Source organism: Trichomycterus rosablanca, chromosome 1 (assembly GCF_030014385.1).
Source record: "Trichomycterus rosablanca isolate fTriRos1 chromosome 1, fTriRos1.hap1, whole genome shotgun sequence".
Classification (NCBI taxonomy): domain Eukaryota; kingdom Metazoa; phylum Chordata; class Actinopteri; order Siluriformes; family Trichomycteridae; genus Trichomycterus; species Trichomycterus rosablanca.
The window spans coordinates 44273198-44296200 of NC_085988.1; the positions used below are offsets into that span (position 1 = coordinate 44273198).

The 23003-nt window shown below is 40.8% G+C and overlaps 1 protein-coding gene across 1 annotated transcript in view; it reads left to right on the plus strand.

Moving 5' to 3' along the window:
• Nucleotides 1-6926: 6926 nt before the first annotated feature.
• The window catches only part of dgkzb (diacylglycerol kinase, zeta b), a 29742-nt gene continuing 13665 nt past the window's right edge, over nt 6927-23003 (plus strand). The window contains exons 1-12 of the mRNA XM_063003358.1: nt 6927-7865; nt 13536-13644; nt 15438-15533; nt 15778-15855; nt 15955-16011; nt 16113-16181; nt 20068-20136; nt 20640-20756; nt 22329-22400; nt 22538-22633; nt 22722-22804; nt 22931-22991. Coding sequence (XP_062859428.1) covers nt 6940-7865; nt 13536-13644; nt 15438-15533; nt 15778-15855; nt 15955-16011; nt 16113-16181; nt 20068-20136; nt 20640-20756; nt 22329-22400; nt 22538-22633; nt 22722-22804; nt 22931-22991 — 1833 coding nt within the window. The 5' untranslated portion in view covers nt 6927-6939. The remainder of the gene's footprint in view (nt 7866-13535; nt 13645-15437; nt 15534-15777; nt 15856-15954; nt 16012-16112; nt 16182-20067; nt 20137-20639; nt 20757-22328; nt 22401-22537; nt 22634-22721; nt 22805-22930; nt 22992-23003) is intronic.

Consider the following 23003-nt stretch of genomic DNA (forward strand, 5'->3'; position numbering starts at 1 on the left):
TTGCCTTTTTATCCCACTGCCCAAGCTACCATCCGCCATGGGTACTGCGCAAATCATTCTGAATCATGTGGTGAGAGCACATGGGGTCCCATCAGACATTGTGTCTGATCGGGGTCCACAGTTTGTAAGCCAGTGCTGGCGGGCCTTTTGCCAACTTATTGGCGCCACGGCCAGCTTATCCTCCGGCTACCACCCGGAGTCGAATGGGCAGTCGGAGAGGCTGATCCAGGATCTGAGCAAGATGCTCAGGTGCCTGACGGCAGGGAATCCGACCACGTGGTCGGATAAGTTGATATGGGCAGAGTTTGCTCACAACACCCTGCATCATTCGGCGATTGGAATGTCACCGTTTGAGGCTCAGTTCGGGTACCCTCCGCCGCTCTTTCCTGAGCAGGAGCAGCAGGTAGCGGTCCCGTCTGTACAGCTTCATGTCCGCCGCTGCCGCGCCGCCTGGCGCAAAGCTAGGCAGGCACTTGTGGCCACCCAGCGCTCTGTGAAGCGCAAAGCTGACCGCAGGCGGCAGCCGGCTCTTACCTTCCGGCCAGGCCAACGAGTACTTGTGTCAACGAGGGATCTCCCCGTTCGAGGTGCCCCACATAAGTTGGCACCCAAGTACATTGGTCCGTTCAAGGTAGTAAAGCGGATTAATCCGGTGACGTATAGGTTGGAGCTTCCTCCCCGTATGAAAGTGCATCCAACCTTTCATGTCTCCCATCTCCGACCATTTATGTGCGGGGGAGTTTTACCCCCTCCCCAACCTCCCGCCCCTCGTATCATCCAGGGTGCCCCTGCCTTCACCGTCCGCCGGTTGCTTGACAGCAGGAAGGTTCAGGGTAGCACCCAATACTTGGTGGATTGGGAGGGTTACGGCCCTGAGGAACGTTCATGGGTACCGGCTCGTCAGATCCTGGACCCTGAACTGATCCGCGAGTTCCGACGCAACCGAGCTGCGGGTCTTGGGACCTCAGGAGCTGTCCCTAGAGGAGGGGGTTCTATAACGAGGTCTGTGGTAGCTGGTGAACGTGCCCCGGGTTCCCAGCGAAGCAGACATTACAGAGCTCAGAAAACTAAGGCCTCTTATACCAGGCCTCCCAATTAGTGCTGATCACCCGCAGCTGTGGGGTTGACTATTTAAGCCAGCTCCACACAGCAGCGGGTGTCGCACCTTTGTTTGTTTTCCGGTCCGTGGTGGCAGCTCGTCCACACGTTCGTAGCCTTAGCTGGTAGCCCTGGTGGCGTATGCCATTCGGGCAAGTAAAACCACAAGGTTTGAGGTAACTGGTATGTTCTTTTGGTCTCTTAGATATAGTGTGGTGCGACGCCGCGCAGTCCTCGAACTGCAGTTCATTTTTGCGCTAGCATTTAGCATTAGCGGTTTCACTCAGCGCTGTGTTAGCGCTGAGGGTAATTCTGGCACCAGTGCCTTTAGTTAATCTCAACATTGGATTCTTCAACCGCTGGGTGGCGACTCCGTTGAGCAAGCGGTTGTCGCGCCAAATATCCCCGGTTCGAATCCGCAGTCTACCCCTGCCTAACTTTGCCTATTTGTTTCTTTCTTGTTTCAGATCGGTGTGTGTCAGCTCCGCGACCCAGAGCGCGCCGACCGTTCACTGCTGTATTTAATCGCGGTGATGGGTCTAGCGCTCCTCGGAGTTCCCCTCCTCTCCCCTCGCTCCTAAACGTATTAGGGGTTCTCGCGCCCCCGTTTCCCAGCGCCACTTCAGCGCGGTGGTAACGCTCCCGGCTGTCACGCGGCTGATCGGGGTTCGCGTCCCGCTTTCTTCAATTTGGTTTTCCGTTGACTATTTTTCATTTAGTTGCGTCAGCAGCTCCGTCGGAGTTTCCGATCGGGTTTTTGTGTTCTGTTTTTTGTTAGCTGTTTATCTTTCTGTTATCTTTAATAAATAAATAAATACTTTGTTATTATTTTACTTCTGCATTTGCGTCCTTTCTTCCCACGTGACAATTTTCATTTAAAAATATCTAAGAAAATGATAAGTGAATTGACCATATGCTGTTACTGTGTCTGTACAACTAGTGTGGTGAAATAAACTGTTCTTTTTTTTATTTATCAGTAAAGAGTTGTTTAAGGAATATAGCTGAGTTTATTTGCTACTTTATACTGAAATGATTGCTTAATTTGTTCTTTATCTTATTTTGTTGATTTTTTTGTTGTTATTATGAAGCCAAAAAGATTGATGCTCGATTTTGCAGTAGCAAAATCTTAAAATCTGCAATACTGTTGGCACACGTCTTTTCTGAATGGGCCATTCAACAGTTGACACTGCTGATACTGCCTCTCAAGTGGCACAAATGAAAAGCATTTGCCCTATTCTGTGGACGTTGGGAGTTTGAGTACCAACAATGCAATAAATCATCCTTGGCTGGGAGCTGTTTGGTTGTGGTCTCTGGGTGACAGATGCTTTCATGTGAAAAAGTTGGCTTGTGCTGAAAATGAGCAAGGCTATGCCCACAGTTTTTAAAACCTGTTTAATGCCTAAAGAGTTAAATTTAGCCAAGCAAACAAGCCAAGTCTGAAATTAAAAGTTTAGAAATATGCTTAATGTTTGATCCAGTTCTCTCTGAGGTGTTTGAAACACTGGAGTACGTTTTGCACACATTCACATGGGTAAAAGTGCACCAAAGTTTAGTGGTAATCTTATTGTGCATATTTCCATGACTGTAGCGGCTTATTATTTTTCACCTCCTGTATACCAATGTCTCAACGCTACGATAACTGGAAGTGCTTTTGCCTTGTAAAATTTCATTCATCCATGATAGCCAACATCCTTGGTCTTGACAGGTGGACATTGTCTACATAATATGGATCGCAGCTTGTTCAATTAGTAGGTTAAGTGGGCAGCGACTTCAACACTGCGGACTGTTTTGTCTGGTGTTATCATATACAACTAACCTGTCTGAGTCACAAGAAGTGCTGTTTTTTTTACCTTATAGGACATGTTTGGGATTAATTTAATAGTCTATTGTGAGCCAGGTCCAAAATCAGTGTGCTTTCGGCTAAATTAGCCTACTTCAACAAACACACTTAAAAATTTTGTTGGAAACCTTCCTAGAAGAGTGGAGGTTAAGAAAGGACAGGTAACTTTACATTAATGTGGATGGTTCGAAAGAAAATGTCTTACAAACCCATTGCCAGGTGTCCATATACTTTTGTTCATGTAGTTTACAAGCTGCTGTTATGGATAGTTGACAGCCTAGTGAAGAAGGATATCAACAATTTGCCACACTAGTACATAATCCTCTCCACAATTATTGACACCCCTGGCAAAGATGAGCAAAAAGCCCATCTCTTTTTTGAGCTAAGTGGGACCATGGTAACCTAGAGGATGGAGCTTTGGGCTATAAATCGGAAGGTTTTTACTAACCTTAATCGTCTTGGCTCTAGGGGTACCATACAATGGCCAACCATGTCCTCTGACCCCAGCTTTTAAACAAGCTGGAATATGTGGAATGTGAATTTTTATTGTACTGTACACCTGTAAATCTGAAGGATAAGACATTTAATTTGCCCTAGATTTGCCCCGAGTCACATTCATATGATGCAAGTTCCTAGACACTGTAATCAACTTGTGTATACAATATAAATGAAAGGAATGCTTCAGTTACATTTTGTTTTTAAGAATTTCTTGACCTTCCATTAACTTTAGTTCATGTGATTTTCTAAACAAGTGCTTATTCACCAAAATGGGATTTTTCTTATAACCTAATTTACTCATCTTTATCAGAGGTGCCAATAATTCTTGAGGGGACTGTATATATAGAATTCCTTATCTTGCCATTACAATAATGTACCATTACACATTAGTAGACGGACTTGTGGACTCCCAACGTACCTGCTGTATAATGCTTTACTCAAACACAAGAACCTTACCAATACAATTGTAGCAATGAAATCAATGTAAAAACTTCACTTCAGTCTCCCAGTACAAAAAGCCATGAGCTGGTTTGGTTGCCAGGTCCCACTCCATGGTAACAGCCAAAGAAAGCACTAGCATTCTTCCCCATTAAAGAGTGGTAATTATTTCCGTATGTGCTGTTGTGCTTTGTACGCAGTGGTACGTCTGTCAGAAGCGGAAGTGTTGTCGAGAATGAGAAACTAATCAAGTGGATTATATTGACACACTAGTTTTTAGTGAGGTCTGTAATAAACAGACAGCGACTGGGTAGCACTGATTAACAATTTGTGCTGATAAATTAGCATGCATCTTTTTTATTAGGCCTTGCTCTGATTTATCCCTACTGATCCATAATGCAGGAGTTGAAGGGCCTTGAAGTGGAAATGAACAGCATTGTGGTGGCATTGGAGTGGCTTGGCCGCATCTTTTCATCTAATGACGAGTAGTGTTGACAATGGCTGAATGGTAGCTTCATACTGGACTGACTTTAGGAGGCTACAGTGCACATCTGCCTGTTAACCCAGTAACACAGATGAACAAACTGGATTACAGTAATCTGATTTTCCCTGTAACTATGCCAACTAATGGATTTTACTTCATTTTTGTAGTCACATTAGTTACCGAATTAAGCAGTTGAGTTACTTGAGCTACTTCTGTGCTTTTAGGCCAAAACCAACCTACTAATTACACAACACATTTACAATGTAGTCTAAGCTTTGTTTATATAAAAGTGTATTATGTAATTTCGGCAGAAATACACTAGTAACATTCCTTTAAATTATAGGAAAGATTATTGGCTGTCATTTTGGATGGTCAAATTTGGTCAAGATTTGTAGGGATGTGTGACTACCCCAATTTTGTTCATTAAAAATGCCAGAAAATGTAAAGACAATTATGCTTAGAATTACAAATATAAGACTCTAGTTTAGAAAAAAACTGTAAACCATTAATGGTATTTAAAAGTTGCACAGATTTTGCCAAATTATGTTGATATGATGTAGAAATGAAATGAGTGTGAAGTCAACATAAATTTAGACTTCCAGTTAATCTTCCAGTTAAGGCTGGTGGTGCTGCCTACGTATTTTAATAATTCTAATAAACCAAGCCAATTAAGTATCAAACCAAAGGGGGTTTTGACAGGTGGCTGTTACTATGGTGTTTGTGTTGTGTATCTTTCACACAAGTACAGTGTGTGGCTTGATCTGGTAATCACTCATTATTTCAAACCACAGGCTTAGGTCGCTGGTGCACTCCTGCTGGTTTCTGGACAGCCAATCGATGAGCCTTGTTTGTCTCAGTGCTTCATAGCGCCTCCTCTCCATCTTCACCTGATCATTTGTTTCTCTCGTTCTTGTTCCCTTTCTATTTCTCTGAGTTCATCGTGTTGCAGGACTGCTAGAGAAGAGCTGCATCTGCCAGGTCATGAGCTTATACTTTTCTCCTCACTTTACTGTGTGATACCGTTTGCATTGGAGTTTTAGCCTGTTGAAGACTTGAAAGCTAGAGATTTTTGTTTGTTAGTCATACACCTGCTGCTTAGGAGTGCTGGTGTATAATTGAAGGATGGATGTTAGACCTTTTTAAGCTTAAACTTATTCTCATCTTAGCATGTCTATAATATACATTGATATATGCAAGTGTTTTGTCAGACCTATAAACATATCAAGACTTGTTTAAGAGTTAGAGTGATTTTGCTGAACAAGAGATAGTCAAGGTAAAGGGAATAAATTAAATTATACTAATGTGACTATCAGGACACTATGAGAGCTGCCAGATGTGATCAATGCATTGGAAACAATGTTGCATAATTATGGGGTAATATAAGAGTTATATTAGAAGTAAGGAGTTAAATGAACAGAAATTGACGTTTCTATGCTAATAATGAAATAAAAATGTAAATTATTACATTTACTACCTTACTAATGCACTAAACTACTGAGACATTAATAAAACATAATAGAGGTTAAGTTTTTTTTATTTAGATACATAAAGGTTATTTAAATACAATGATGCCAAAGAGGGCACAGGAACAAATGTCAATGGGGGGTGGGGGTCAAAGCCCCCTTTTACCCCCACCCCCCATTGACATTTGTTCCTGTGCCCTCTTTGGCATCATTATAAAATAGTCCAGCATCTGACCAAGCATTCTCTATTTAGACAAGCCAGTTCTTTATTTATTCAAATTTTGTTTATGTATTTTTCCCTTTATTCCTGACCTAGTCATATCCAATTCCACAGTTGTATCTCTTCTACTGCTGCAGACCCCGACCATGACCAAGGAGGGCTGTACCTAACACACACACCCTCAAACGTGGCTAGCAGCCAACTCGTAGTTGATAAATTTAGTACACAATTAAAAGTTAAGTTTTAACACTGTGATAAAGCTCGTACTTCAGGCAAATCAAGCAATACAACTTGCAAACAGACCTCACTGTTTGACTTGAGTGTTATGTCTACAAGCTTTAATAACTTTAAATGAAACTGACCATCTGCTCTCTGCCTCTAAATGAGATTGAGAAAGGCTAAGTCACTATAATTAGCACAGGCAGCTATTAGTAAAGGGTCAGAGCACCTTTTTAATTTGCTCTGGCAATCTCTGAGCGAAAGACTCATAATCAGAGGGTGAACACCAGGTCGTTTCCTCGAGTCACTGAATGACGTTATTAGGGCTATACAAACCAATGTTATGTGGTTGAACACTTGGTGACACCTGAGACTAGAAAGTTCAGAGCAGTTGATACAACCATGAACTGTTATGGCCTTGTGACACTAAATTCTTACGCTGGATACAAATGTAAAACGATTACTTTCTGTGTAATGAAGAGAAAGCAAAGCATTTATTTGGTGGTAGCATGTAGTGCTAAAGCTCAAAAGCTGATCTTATTGTAAAAATGTATCCTGGGCTAGGATTGTACTTAAAGCAGATACTTGACTCTATGGCTTCACTGATTTCAATGCTGACTTAGTATATTTTACACCAACAGCCTCAAAGAAGTTTTAAAAAGCAAGTCCCTTGGTCAGCATGGATACATTTTTCCGACGTCATTTTAGGAGAAAGGATGCAGGTCTTGCTAGGCCAAGCGATGAGGGATCCGAGCACTGTCGAACCAGGAGGCCCAGCATTGCTGTACCAGCGAGCCGTGCACGCAGGCGGTCAAGTGCAGGATTTGCCTCAGCTTCGCTGGCCCAGCGCAGAAGATCCAGCGTTCTTCAGCCATTGCCAACCTGGCATCTTGCAGCTAGTGGCCGATCAGCCAAAAGCAGTAATGCAAGGCGGCGCTCCAGCACCACCACACTGGGTGCAAATCCACGTTTTGCTGTGCGACGCAAAAGAGCAAGCAGGTTGCGTAACATTGACACACACCTTCTAGGCCCTTCCATGCTGCTGGCTAGTGTTATCCAGATGACAGAAGAGGATGAAGATGTCCAGGACCCTGTTGTTGAACAGGTGGAGTGTAAGGGAAGCATGTCCCACATCTGCTCAGACCCGCTGTTCTCAGAAGGGGACAGCGACAGTAATAGCCAAAGCTCTACCGCTGACTCAGACAATGACCAGTCCTCAGAGCCTTGTGAAGAGGATCTTACGGAAGCAGAACAGGAGTTTAGAAACTCATCGGTTTTGTGCAAACAGAACTGCCTGCCTCTCAGTGTGGTTGTCGAGCGAGTACAGGCTCATACGCTTATCCGTGTTCCTCGTTGTCTCAGAAGAAACTCTTCATACCTAGGACATGCCGAAAGCGGCTCACACTGTCGCTTTGGGCGCAGTGGCCAGAGGAGGCGCTGCAGACGTGTTTCGACCATCTCCAAGGCTGGCAGCCCTTGGCCAGGGAGAGGTCAACCGCTACCCAGTCGCAGAAACTCTACCTGCTGGAAGGCACACTCTTCCTTTAGCCCACTAACAGGGGCTCATTATGACCCCACACTGGAGTCATGGAATGGCTTCCTCTCGTATGTAAAACCTTTACTTTCATTTACATTTTCAGCATTTAGCAGATGCTTTTATCCAAAGCGACTTACAGTACTGCGACAGTATACTGTCTAAGCAATTAAGGGTTAAGGGCCTTACTCAAGGGCCCAACAGTGGCAACCTGGCAGTGCTGGGGCTTGAACCAGTGACCTTTTGATTACTAGTTCAGTACCTTAACCACCAGGCTACAACTGCCCTTTAGTCTTTCCTCTTATCTAAATCAGTAGTTCTCAGTGGTCTTTTTAGCCTAAGTACCTCCACTGATCAAATTAAAACCTCCATGTACCTCCTACAAGTCATCCTACCTGCGCAACTGTGCCATACATACTTACACTAGGTCTAAGTGTACGATTAGCATTAATTAAATTATTTTAGGGGAAAAGCATGTTTTGCATTGACCTTTCTTCTTGCATAAAGAAATCCCATATTTAGATGAAATGTGTCATATTATTGTAGACATTATTTGGCACAGTCTAACACAGCGCTTCCCAAACTTTTTTGCAGCACGGACCGGTTTCATATAAGACATAATTTCATGGACCGGCGGAGGCGGGAGGATTTAAAATGGAAGAACTATAGGATGGAAAATCATTTGGAACCCTGAGCTTTTTTCGAGATGCTGCTCCCACCTAGCGGTGATTAGAGACACTAACACCCCAAGAGTATTGGAAATGTAATTGCTCATAGTGATTTCTAATTATGTATTCTTTAATAAATTCTGTAATAAATGACCCGCCCGGTGGTTGGGGACCACTGGTGTAACACAAGCAGTGCGATCAGTGTCAAAATTGATGGAGATGTGGCATGGCTTGCCATCCTTCTAATTCAAATTGTAGGTCTGAGTCAACAAAGCAGGGTATCTGTGAGGTTTTTGGTTTTTTTTGCTGGGTCTTGAAGTCTTAAAATTAGTATATTAAATGTGCATGTGACATTTGCTAAAAGTGAAGTACAGACTCTGTGTAGTCGACACTGTATATTTATTAAACACAAAGCACACTTTAATTTTATTTTAAAGTAAATATACAAGAGAAAAACATGCTTTCTGGGGAAGGTATATGTATATAAAATCATTCTGATTTAAATAGTTATTAAATATATATTAATTATGTGTATATATTAAGTATATATTAAGTATATATTAAGTAGTATTTAATATTCATGAAACAAATCCTATAAGAAGTACTCCACTCTGCTTAAAAATCTAACTAATTAAAGCTTCCTCATGTTAAAAAATATTTGCTAGACATAAATCTTTTTCCCCACTCAGTGTTGACCTTCAAATATCCTGCCTGCGGATCTGAACTCCATGACGCTGGCTCATTAGCGTCTCTAGTAGAACTGCAAAGCGCCATTACTAATCAGAGCCATCAGCCAGTGGGCAACCCTTCCTCAGGTTGCTAAGCTTCACAAATTCACACAACAGGAATTGGAAACAAAGGTCACAGTGGGCAAAGTTTTAATTGTAAACAGGAAGCAAAAATATGAGCCTCGTATTTTTAAAGCCCCTTAAAGACTTTCATGTGTAATAATGGTTGCTGGCTTGTGTGTGTGTGTGAGATAAAGAGAGAAAGAGAGAAAGAAAGAAAGAAAGAGAGAGATGGGTGTGTTAACTAAGAACAAACTTGTTAGGATAAAAAAAGACTACATTTTGTAAAGACAGTAATAATGACTAGGGATGTAACGATACTGGGTTCACAATACGTTTTTACCTAATTGTTTTTAAACAAAATAAAATTAAAGACAATTTATGACAAAGTTTCCTCTTATTATTTCTCTTTAAAAAAAAAAAAAATACTGTATCTATAAATATCTTTTATTTATCTAAATAATGAATGCCCCTTTATTTCTGAGGTAGGTACAAACTATGCCAAATAATGCTTATTGTGTAAAACAAATCCAGCATTATATAAATAAATGAATAATACAAATAAAGAAAGTATCCTCACGTAAATACATTTGGCTGGAAAATCCCCCTACCTGGCAACTTTGTGAAGTGCCATCAACCAGGTGAGGTTAATAGTGCCAGTATATACAGGGGTTGGACAAAATAACTGAAACACCTGGTTTTAGACCACAATAAATTATTAGTATGGTGTAGGGCCTCCTTTTGCAGCCAATACAGCATCAATTCGTCTTGGAAATGACATATACAAGTCCTGCACAGTGGTCAGAGGGATTTTAAGCCATTCTTCTTGCAGGATAGTGGCCAGGTCACTACGTGATGCTGGTGGAGTAAAACGTTTCCTGACTCGCTTCTCCAAAACACCCCAAAGTGGCTCAATAATATTTAGATCTGGTGACTGTGCAGGCCATGGGAGATGTTCAACTTCACTTTCATGTTCATCAAACCAATCTTTCACCAGTCTTGCTGTGTGTATTGGTGCATTGTCATCCTGATACACGGCACCGCCATTGAATGCACATGGTCCTCCAGAATGGTTCGGTAGTCCTTGGCAGTGACGCGCCCATCTAGCACAAGTATTGGGCCAAGGGAATGCCATGATATGGCAGCCCAAACCATCACTGATCCACCCCCATGCTTCACTCTGGGCATGCAACAGTCTGGGTGGTACGCTTCTTTGGGGCTTCTCCACACCGTAACTCTCCCGGATGTGGGGAAAACAGTAAAGGTGGACTCATCAGAGAACAATACATGTTTCACATTGTCCACAGCCCAAGATTTGCGCTCCTTGCACCATTGAAACCGACGTTTGGCATTGGCACGAGTGACCAAAGGTTTGGCTATAGCAGCCCGGCCGTGTATATTGACCCTGTGGAGCTCCCGACGGACAGTTCTGGTGGAAACAGGAGAGTTGAGGTGCACATTTAATTCTGCCGTGATTTGGGCAGCCGTGGTTTTATGTTTTTTGGATACAATCCGGGTTAGCACCCGAACATCCCTTTCAGACAGCTTCCTCTTGCATCCACAGTTAATCCTGTTGGATGTGGTTTGTCCTTCTTGGTGGTATGCTGACATTACCCTGGATACCGTGGCTCTTGATACATCACAAAGACTTGCTGTCTTGGTCACAGATGCGCCAGCAAGACGTGCACCAACAATTTGTCCTCTTTTGAACTCTGGTATGTCACCCATAATGTTGTGTGCATTGCAATATTTTGAGCAAAACTGTGCTCTTACCCTGCTAATTGAACCTTCACACTCTGCTCTTACTGGTGCAATGTGCAATTAATGAAGATTGGCCACCAGACTGGTCCAATTTAGCCATGAAACCTCCCACACTAAAATGACAGGTGTTTCAGTTATTTTGTCCAACCCCTGTATATATATACTGTATATATTAGGGCTGTCAAATGATTAAAAATCTCAGAATTGCATATAGTTAATCGCGATTAATCGCATAAAAAAAAATCTGTGTAAATGTTATAGAAAACAAGGATTTTTAAGTGAAATGTTACAATTAAAATGGTGAACACATTTTATGCTAAATGTACTTATGTTAAAAACTGCTGGGACAAGAGAAAACTGTAAGGGAGTTTTATTCACTCACATACTAGGCAGTAATACTATCCAGCAGAGACCCTTGATTTCGTATATATGTCAGATTGTTGGTTAAAATTTCTCCATCAGCAAACATTGTAGATCAGCGGTGCTTTAGGTGGGATAAGGCGTAGTTATTGTAACAGACTCTAGCTGTCCGCTATTCGGTACCGTAACAGAAGAAGTTAATAAAGTGTTCTGCTCCCGACAATTTGTGAATATACCGTGTATTTATTTCTTTATTAAGCAAGTGCATCACTACGACGCTTGGTTACATTATGTTAACAAACCGTAAATGAAACAAACGGTGGCAAATCTGACATTAAAACGTTGGTTCTACCAGTCAGACACGCCCCCCCGTCATGCCTCTGCGCCCCACACTTTGAGAAACGCTGTCTTAATGAGAGATGCCGTGCACGGTCAAGTGTCAACATGAACTACGGATGACTCGCAGGGCCAAATAGAATTTGCGTTAACGGCACTATTTTTTAAAATCGCGTTAAATTGAGATTGCGTTAATGCGTTATTATCGCGTTAACTTCGACAGCCCTTATATATATAATATATATATATATATCTTGATGCAGCAGTCGACTGTGTTGAGTGACAATAATTTTCCAAAGTATTCCTGAAACATAAATATATACCCTGATCAAGCCATAACATTAAAACCATCTCCTTGTTTCTACACTCACTGTCCATTTTATCAGCTCCACTTACCATATAGAAGCACTTTGTAGTTCTACAATTACTGACTGTAGTCCATCTGTTTCTCTACATACTGTTTTAGCCTGCTTTCACCCTGTTATTTAATGGTCAGGACCACCACAGAGCAGGTATTATTTAGGTGGTGGATGATTCTCAGCAACGCAAGGACCATGACATGGTGGTGGTGTGTTAGTGTGTGTTGTGCTGGTATGAGTGGATCAGACACAGCAGCACTGCTGGAGTTTTTAAATACCGTGTCCACTCACTGTCCACTCTATTAGACACTCCTATCTAGTTGGTCCACCTTGTAGATGTAAAGTCAGAGATGATCGGTCATCTATTGCTGCTGTTTGAGTTGGTCATCTTCTAGACCTTCATCAGTGGCTGGATCTATTTTTGGTTGGTGGACTATTCTCAGTAGGGCAGTGACAGTGAGGTGTTTAAAAACTCCAGCAGCACTGCTGTGTTCTATCCACTCATACCAGCACAACACACACTAACACATCACCACCATGTTAGTGTCACTGCAGTGCTGAGAATGATCCACCACCTAAATAATAACTGCTCTAATACCTGCTCTGTGGTGGTCCTGGGAGAGTCCTGACCATTGAAGGATTGTAGAACTACAAAGTTAATCTATGTGGTAAGTGGAGCTGATAAAATGCACAGTGAGTATAGAAACAAGGAGGTGGTTTGTATATATTCAGTTTCAGGTTGCATTTTTAATGCAGCAGTGGACTGTGTTAGGTGACAATAGATTTCCAACTTATTCCTGAACCATAGGGATATATTTATCATAGTAGCATGATGGTTTTTCATGCAATGCCATCTAAGGGCTCGATGATTAGGCATATTTACAGTGTTTTACGATCTTGCCAAACACGGGCTAAGATATCTCTGGACTCCCTGAATCTTTTTACATTATCATACGGTAGATGCTAAAACAATTACCATATTATTCAATGAAATTTATATTTGCTAAATAATTTAATAATTTGCAATTTTGCGTTAAGAAATGATTTTATTGCAGAGTGACACACAAGAATGAGCCATGACACGTCTTTACCTTCAGAGATCCTTTGATGGATCCTTCTTTTATATCCAACCATGATACCCTCACCTGTTGAATACAATCAAGTTGGTCAGCTGAAGCATTTACGGTCTTTTCTTTCTACTTTTATCAGTTAATTTAGGGTTCAAGAGAATAAACAAATGACAGATTCTTGTTTTTATTGCATTTACAAAATGTTGAGGTTTTTCAGATATAGAATTTGTATATTCTCTGTCCACTGTATTCAATATGCTATTTCCTGTTTGACATTTATTTGAACATTTCTGCACTGTCCATATGTTTTACTGCTTTTTATAAGAAATATGTGCAGCCCAAGTTATCTGTGCCATCATCAATTTAATAGTCTCACAACATGTATTTGTGTTGTTCCAGGAAAACTATTGCCAAGTCAGGTGTTCAGCAACTGGGAACTCAGTCCAGTACTTTGGCATCAGCTAAATCAGAAGCTAACCAGGAGATCTCCCAAACTGTCGACTGGACTGTAAGTCTCTTTTACAGGTTGCAAGTATAATATGAGAAATGACATGCTGGCATATCTGATGAGGGCTGTGTATTCATTATCTGCTGATTGGTAGCTATTAGCAGATTTTATCAAAAAAACTAAGTTCTGTAAAGCTTAACCGATTATGTTAACTGGTTAATAGGATTAACTCTCACAGAGTGTTACATACTATGTATTGGTACAGTTTTTCCAACCAGTTTAAAAGTGTCACACTTTTAAGCAAGAAGACAAGAGTAAAACAGAAAACAGATGTTCAACTAATGAACAACAGATGTTCATTTGTAGTCATTTTTTCCAAATAGTAAACCAACACTCAGGGACCAGGTGGAACATGCTACATACATGCAGTATGTAGAAGCACATTCAAGAACAATAACTTTAGTCAATGTTTTCTGTAGGCGTATTTCACACCAAAAAGGAGAAAAATTTGCCAACATTTTTGTCACACTGATATTGGAACATACCTTAATAGCCTTAATTCTGTATGGTGGATTTATTATGCATATTTTAATTATTACATATTGTGGACATGTAAACAAAACAGGTGCTTGGGTGACACAGTTGTAGGAATCTTGGTTTCGAATCGCACAGACATGATTGGCTAATTTCCGGGGGAAGAGGGGGTTGGGGTTGGCTGAATCAGCAAAGCCAGTGAGAGGTAAACATTGTGCCAAGTCTGGTATGCAGACCAGCTTTACTGTGGTGACCCAAATATATGGCAGCAATCAAAAGAAATAAAATAAATGCACATATAAAGGAGCACAATTCAGCCACCCCATATTACTGCACGAATAACTGCTGGCAGAAGCCCTGTGATAAATTGGTGCCCTGTCCAGGGTATTGCCTTGTGCACAAAGTTTCCTGGTGGAAACGGACTTGCCATGATATTGACCAGGATGAAGCAGTTTATTACAATGAAATAAACCTTTAATAGCTTTAAGCATTAATTAAGTGAGGTAAATCTTATATTCCAACCTGCTTTCTCTCTCAAAATGAGAGTAAGAACCACAAACCCAGCATTTGTGAGCAGACACTTCGGAGAGTAACTGGTGTGATAATGAATATTTCGTGCATTTGAAGGAAGTGCCACTATTTTGTTTACAAACGTACTAATGAAGACTTAGGACGCATTCACATGAGAAGTGACAAAACCGCTTTTGCACTGGCTATGCCAATTTTTGGCTATGCCACAATTGTACAACAATTGTATTAAAACAACAAGTGAGGAATTTAATTAATGGAGAGAACCTATGAGCAGTAATACTTAAGAGAGGTTTCATGTTCCTATGTTGTTTTTTTAGTACATTTAAACCACATTAAGCTTTTTTTAACGATAAGTGTTTTAGACTGTCCCAGAAAAGCTGATTCTCACCATTTCTCAGCACCCTGAGATATAACACAAGTTTAAAAGTGAAACAGGAGGAAAAAACTGCTAAACAAATATATGTGGACGCTTTCAGAGTGAATATGACAATTATTTCACACAAATGCAGATTCGTCTCACATTTACACTTTGATGACATTTTACCGCACCGCTCAAGCTAAACACTGAGCAAAGCAGCAGTTTGTGCTATGGCTCGCAGTGAGCGGTGAATGCACCCTTAGACTTAATAGCAATAGTTCGAACAACTAAATATTATTGAGCATTTTTAAACAGCATGAACTTTAACTTCAGGATACCTACAGACACACTAATTAACCATGTAGCATGGCATGCTCAGTATCGCTGATAAACATAGTTTTTTACTTATTGGTTTTACTATACCCCACAGGAGAGTGCTCATTGTGGACAACATGTCTGGTTTGAGACCAGCCTTTCAGGAGATTTCTGCTATGTTGGAGAAATGCATTGCTATGCCAAATCACTGGTGAGCCATCTGCTGAGTACATATGCTACTCTTTCTCTTTGTTCACTTCTCATTTTTTGAATGTAAAGTTTAACTAGCAAAGTGCTTTTCTATCAATAAAAACATGCATTTTGGATTAGGTAGTCCAAATAAATTCAGAAATTACAGTTCTGATTTGAAAATTTGAGCACATGACTTGTAGAAGGCATTAGTAATCTCTGCACCATATATCAGCTGTGTCTAACCACGTTTTTCCATTCAACAGCAAAAGTCACTGCCCCGCTATAAATGTGCGGCCTGCAAAATAGCTGTCCACACAACATGCATGGAGCAGCTAGAAAAGGTACAAGCTTAAAACTATGTTATGTATACCATGATTCTTTATTCACTTACTGTCCAGCACACAGGGCATTTTTCTACAAGTGTTTACTGTTCTCTGCAGATTAATTTCAGGTGTAAGCCATCATTTAGAGATCCAGGGATGAAAAATGTGCGAGATGTAAGTCTGAGCCTTGTTTCTAGTTTGTGAATTTTTAAATCATAGTAGAGCTTTAAGATTTGTCTTGTTGAGTACTGACATGACATATTGTGTTTTTTCAGCCTTATACTGTAAGGCATCACTGGGTCCACAGGAGACGTCAGGATGGGAAGTGCAAGCAATGTGGAAAGGTATTTTATCTGCCAGTATTCAAGACATTGAAGCATAATGTAAGATACGATAAATGGCCAAAAGTATTTGGACATCTGACCATAAGCTTGCTGGACATTCCATTTGAAAAACAAATGGTATTAAAATACACTGATCTCAGCTACTCTTCTGGGGCTTCTCACAAGACTTTAAATTGTGTCTAAATTTAGTCACACAGGAATTTGTATGGCTAGGTAATAATAATGATCGTTAAAGCCTCAATTGATGTTCAGCTGTTCAGTAAGGCTAAGGTCAGGAATCTGTGTAGGCCACTGGAGTTTCTTTAAGCCAAGCTTTTCTTCATGTCTTTATAGACCTTGCACAGTAATGCAGGACCAGGAAAGGGGCCTTCCTAAATCTGTTTCTGCAAAAATGGAAGCATATAATTTTGTTTATATAACCTGTTATATTATACCTGTTAGCAATTGTTATAGCTGAAACACAAATTTAATAATAAGAAGACCCAATACTTTTGCCTATAAAGTGTAGTTCAATTTAGTTGTGTCTTAACATTAAAAAGGAATAAAAATAGAAATCTTTAAATGAATCAATTATTTTAGTTTTTTTATTTTTGTGTTTTTCTCTCATGTTGAGAATTTTAATTAATTTTATACATTGTTTAATTAATTAATAATTTTTTTTTTAGTTTGGCATCCGAAACATTAACATATACAGTGTATCACAAAAGTGAGTACACCCCTCACATTTCTGCAAATATTTCATTATATCTTTTCATGGGACAACACTATAGACATGAAACTTGGATATAACTTAGAGTAGTCAGTGTACAACTTGTATAGCAGTGTAGATTTACTGTCTTCTGAAAATAACTCAACACACAGCCATTAATGTCTAAATAGCTGGCAACATAAGTGAGTACACCCCACAGTGAACATGTCCAAATTGTGCCCAAATGTGTCGTTGTCCCTCTCTGGTGTCATGTGTCAAGGTCCCAGGTGTAAATGGGGAGCAGGGCTGTTAAATTTGGTGTTTTGGGTACAATTCTCTCATACTGGCCACTGGATATTCAACATTTACATTTACATTTACATTGGCAAACATGGCACCTCATGGCAAAGAACTCTCTGAGGATGTGAGAAATAGAATTGTTGCTCTCCACAAAGATGGCCTGGGCTATAAGAAGATTGCTAACACCCTGAAACTGAGCTACAGCATGGTGGCCAAGGTCATACAGCGGTTTTCCAGGACAGGTTCCACTCGGAACAGGCTTCGCCAGGGTCGACCAAAGAAGTTGAGTCCACGTGTTCGGCGTCATATCCAGAGGTTGGCTTTAAAAAATAGACACATGAGTGCTGCCAGCATTGCTGCAGAGGTTGAAGACGTGGGAGGTCAGCCTGTCAGTGCTCAGACCATACGCCGCACACTGCATGAACTCGGTCTGCATGGTCGTCATCCCAGAAGGAAGCTGACGCACAAGAAAGCCCGCAAACAGTTTGCTGAAGACAAGCAGTCCAAGAACAGGGATTACTGGAATGCCCTGAGGTCTGACGAGACCAAGATAAACTTGTTTGGCTCAGATGGTGTCTAGCATGTGTGGCGGCGCCCTGGTGAGAAGTACCAAGACAACTGTATCTTGCCTACAGTCAAGCATGGTGGTGGTAGCATCATGGTCTTGGGCTGCATGAGTGTTGCTGGCACTGGGGAGCTGCAGTTCATTGAGGGAAACATGAATTCCAACATGTACTGTGACATTCTGAAACAGAGCATGATCCCCTCCCTTCGAAAACTGGGAGGGGATTTCCAACAGGATAACGACCCCAAACACAACCTCGAAGATGACAACTGCCTTGCTGAGGAAGCTGAAGGTAAAGGTGATGGACTAAACCCAATTGAGCACCTGTGGCGCATCCTCAAGTGGAAGGTGGAGGAGTTCAAGGTGTCTAACATCCACCAGCTCCGTGATGTCATCATGGAGGAGTGGAAGAGGATTCCAGTAGCAACCTGTGCAGCTCTGGTGAATTCCATGCCCAGGAGGGTTAAGGCAGTGCTGGATAATAATGGTGGTCACACAAAATATTGACACTTTGGGCACAATTTGGACATGTTCACTGTGGGGTGTACTCACTTATGTTGCCAGCCATTTAGACATTAATGGCTGTGTGTTGAGTTATTTTCAGAAGACAGTAAATCTACACTGCTATACAAGTTGTACACTGACTACTCTAAGTTATATCCAAGTTTTATTTCTATAGTGTTGTCCCATGAAAAGGTATAATAAAATATTTGCAGAAATGTGAGGGGTGTACTCACTTTTGTGATACACTGTATATCATTAAACAGATGCTTTTTTTAAAGCAACTTACCATTGTGCCTGAATACAATGTAAGCAATTGAGGGTTAAGGGCCATGCTCAGGAGCCCAACAGAAGCAACTTGGCTGAGGGCTAGAATCGGCAATCTTCTGATCACTAGCCCAGTACCTTAACGACAAGGCTACAACTGTATTTGTTCTGATGGCAAAACAATGCAGGACGAATTTTCTAGCGACTAATAAACGTTAATAACAAAATAATAATAAGCTAATATGGTGAAAGTTAATAAAAGTTAATACGGTGGGTTTATCATCACTGTGAATATGACTTTTGTGTCCAAGTAAAATAGACATTTATATCTGTAAAAAAAATTGCTACAAGGCATGGAAATATGATTAAAGGCAGATTAATGTGCTTAGTAATACAGACAAATGAATGTTGTGCACGGGCAGAAATTTTGCAAATGTGTTCAATCGGTTTTAATTTGCATGTTCACCACCCTGTTTGAACAGGACAAACCATTTTGTTCATAATGACCCAATTCTACACAATCCTGTTTTTTGGGGTGGGTGCTCTAAAGTTTTTCAGAACTGAACTAATCTAGAATGAAAGGTGCAAGTTTTGTTGAGTGTAGTGTTTATTGTGCTATAGTTTTATGTACGTTTTTTGCTTAATGATAATATATTGTCTGTTTTTGTAGCATTTGTTGTAGTTTACTATACATACACCATCAGCCATAACATTAAAACCACCTCCTTGTTTCTACTGTACACTCACTGTCCATTTTATCAGCTCCACTTACCATGTAGAAGCACTTTGCAGTTCTACAATTACTGACTGTAGTCCATCTGTTTCTCTGCATGCTTTGTTAGCCCCCTCTTATGCTGTTCTTCAATGGTCAGGACCACCAGGTGGGTCATTCTCAGCACTGCAGTGACACTGACATGGTGGTGGTGTGTTAGTGTGTGTTGTGCTGGTATGAGTGGATAAGACACAGCAATGCTGCTGGAGTTTTTAAACACCTCACTGTCACTGCTGGACTGAGAATAGTCCACCAACCAAAAAATCCAGCCAACAGCACCCCGTGGGCAGCGTCCTGTGACCACTGATGAAGGTCTCAAACAGCAGCAAAAGAAGAGTGATCGTCTCTGACTTTACATCTACAAGGTGGACCAACCACGTAGGAGTGTCTAATAGAGTGGACAGTGAGTGGACACAGTATTTAAAAACTCCAGCAGCGCTGCTGTGTCTGATCTGCTCATACCAGCACAACACACACTAACACACCACCACCATGTCAGTGTCACTGCAGTGCTGAGAATGATCCACCACCCAAATAATACCTGCTCTGTGGTGGTCCTATGGGGGTCCTGACCATTGAAGAACAGGGTAGCAGGTAAAGAAATTATGCAGAGAAACAGATGGACTACAGTCAGTAATTGTAGAACTGCAAAGTGCTTCTACATGGTAAGTGGAGCTGATAAAATAAACAGTGAGTGTAGAAACAAGTAGGTGGTTTAATGTTATGGCTGATCAGTGTTCTTCTTATTATTTAATACTGTATCATACTGTTTAAATATTTTGTCTTTCATCAGGGTTTCCAGCAGAAGTTTTTCCACAGTAAAGATATAGTGGCTATCAGTTGCTCATGGTGCAAACTGGCGGTAAGGTGACAGCTAATCTAAGTGTTTTTTAATATTTGTGGTTTACCTTAATTCACAACCATTTGAATTAGTTTACTGTTATAAGTGCTTAATTCTTTGTAAAAGATTTTGCACTAGATTTGAAACTAGAATTGTTATGTGATTAGATCTACTGCACTGTTAGTGTTCCAGTTGATTATACAGTCTTGAAACTCTCTGTGCAAGCAGTCATTTACATTTTACATTTACATTTTTGGCATTTAGCAAGCGCTTTTATCCAAAGCGACTTACAGTACAGTCACAGTGTACAGTCTGAGCAATTGCGGGTTAAGGGCCTTGCTCAAGGACCCAGCAGCTGCAATCTGGTAGTGGTGTGGCTTGAACCAGCAACCCTCTGATTACTAGTCCAGTACCTTAACCACTAGGCTACGGCTTGCCTTGCAGTCATGTTCTTTCAGACCAAACTCCAGGCAATGAGAATAATACCATGCTGAAGTATATAAAGCTTTGTATCTGGGTTTCAGTATCACAATAAGGTGACGTGCTTCATGCTACTGCAAATAGAAGAGACCTGCAGTCTAGGGGCTCATGCTGCTGTCATAGTTCCTCCAACCTGGATCATCAGAATGCGCAGACCACAGGTACACACTTACTGCTCCAAAAGTTCTCTTTTCTGTAACGTCTGCAGTCTTGTGCTCATGTCTGTCAATAATTGTCATATTGTACAGATGATCTACACTTTTATATGTAATTTTCATCCTTAAAACTAACTAGTGCTTCATCTCAGCCTCAGCATTCAGTGCAGATTTTTGGTATGTTGTGTAATTATTAAAATATTGTATTATGGGGCCGCTCAGGTGGCGCAGCGGTAAAAACACATGCTGGAACCAGAGCTGGGATCTCGAATACATCGTATCGAATCTCAGCCAGATAGGGTCTCTCTTATGACTGGTGCAATTACGACCTCTGCTGGCTGATTGATGGCGCCTGCACAGAGATGAGAAAAAGAAAGCTCTTAGGGTGTGTCCCTCTGTACACGCAGCTGAGCTGCACTGCACTCGTCAAAGTGTAGGTGATAAGATTCATACGGCTGCTGCCCACGTGTCGGAGGGGGCGTGGGTTAGCTTCATTCTCCTCAATCAGAGCAGGGATCGGCATTGGTGGAGAGGAAGAATGATGCAATGGGGCGAAAAAGGGAGATAATGCATAAAGAAAAATATTAAATATTGTATTATGCAGTTGTCAAACCATTGATCAAGCAGAATGTGTAAAATTAAGATAGTGGTGACAAACTGTGTAACATTATTTAGTGATTTACATTGCCAGATTCTTAAAGTTTGGACATTTTGTAAAACGCGTTGAAATGTGTTCATTCTCTTAAACCTTAATTTTCTTGACAAATGTACAAAGAAAACATTTCTACAGAATTTCATTGTATTTTGTAAATATAAACAGGTTTAGAATATGATTCCTGCAACTTAACTCCAAACAAGTTGGAACATAGGCGTGTTTACCTCTGTGTTCCATCACCTCTTCTGTGATAACAGTATGGATGGTCCTTTTTGTCTTTGGCACAGAAAACTCAACTTCCATTTTACCCCAAAAGCAAGCTGAAACGTGGACTTATCTGACCACAGCACACACTCCCACTTTTGTTGGTTAAATAAGACAAAATAACCTTTGTTTTATTTACAAAATGTCCCAACCTTTCTGGAAATGGGGTTTGTAATTAGCCAATCAAAGGATGTCTTTTCAATTAAAGCCCTGCTGGTAAACAGGCTATTATTGAAAAGCGTAAAACATTCATTTAGTCAGATTTGCTGAGTTGAATTTCCTATCAGTTAAACTATGCACACATGGACACAAAATATAATTTTACAAGTAAGCAAAATATGTGAAAACTCATTTTGGATGGTAAGTAAAACATTCTGGTTGAGAAAATATAAATTATAAGTTATTAAAAAACCCTTTAACAGTAACAGTGTGTATCCAAACATTTGACTGGTAGTCTTTAGCAGCCATCATTATGCACTGATCCCACAGCTTTAAACACTTCCATCCATCAAATGAACCCAAATCAGCTAGTGGTGCATCGTAAAGCTTTAACTGCATGGCCAGAGGTTTTGAAGTCCAGGATACACAGTCTTCTATTTATTGGAAAGGTTTTTTAAATAGTTTGAAATTCTATCTCAAACCCTGTTCAATCTATTTAGGCATCCCTGAGGTCAAGTAAAAGAAGGAAAAAGACATCTCTGAAGGGCAGGGGCAGCAAGAAAGGGGCAGAGGTAACCCACTTTATAACACTGGGATTAACCGAGTGACTCATTTAAATTCAGACAACACTAGACACATCCTGTTGAAATGTACTCGGCTCAGCATGTTTAGACTAATAGTAGCTCTCTGTTCTTGATCCCTGTGCTAGGATGGCAAATGGAAACACTTTATAGTGAAGCCAATTCCCTCCCAGCTCATGAAGCCATTGCTTGTGTTCGTGAATCCAAAAAGTGGTGGAAATCAGGTCAGTATGATCCAGAGAAGTTTCTCAGCTAGAGATGTGTCATAAATGTTCGACTAACCTTTTAATAAACATGTTTGATTCATCTTAGGGTGCAAAGATCATTCGATCTTTCATGTGGTATCTAAATCCACGACAAGTCTTTGATCTTTCTCAGGGAGGGCCTAAAGAGGGGTATGTACTGAAATGTTGGTCATTCCAATTAAATTCATGTTGCCATGCAGATGCTCATACGGTGATTAAATTTTATTTTAATTGTGGAAATACTTATTTTTCTTCTCAATTTTGTCTCTTTTAAAGGTTAGAATTGTACCGTAAAGTACCAAACTTGCGTATCCTTGTATGTGGAGGAGATGGAACGGTCAGTAAAGTG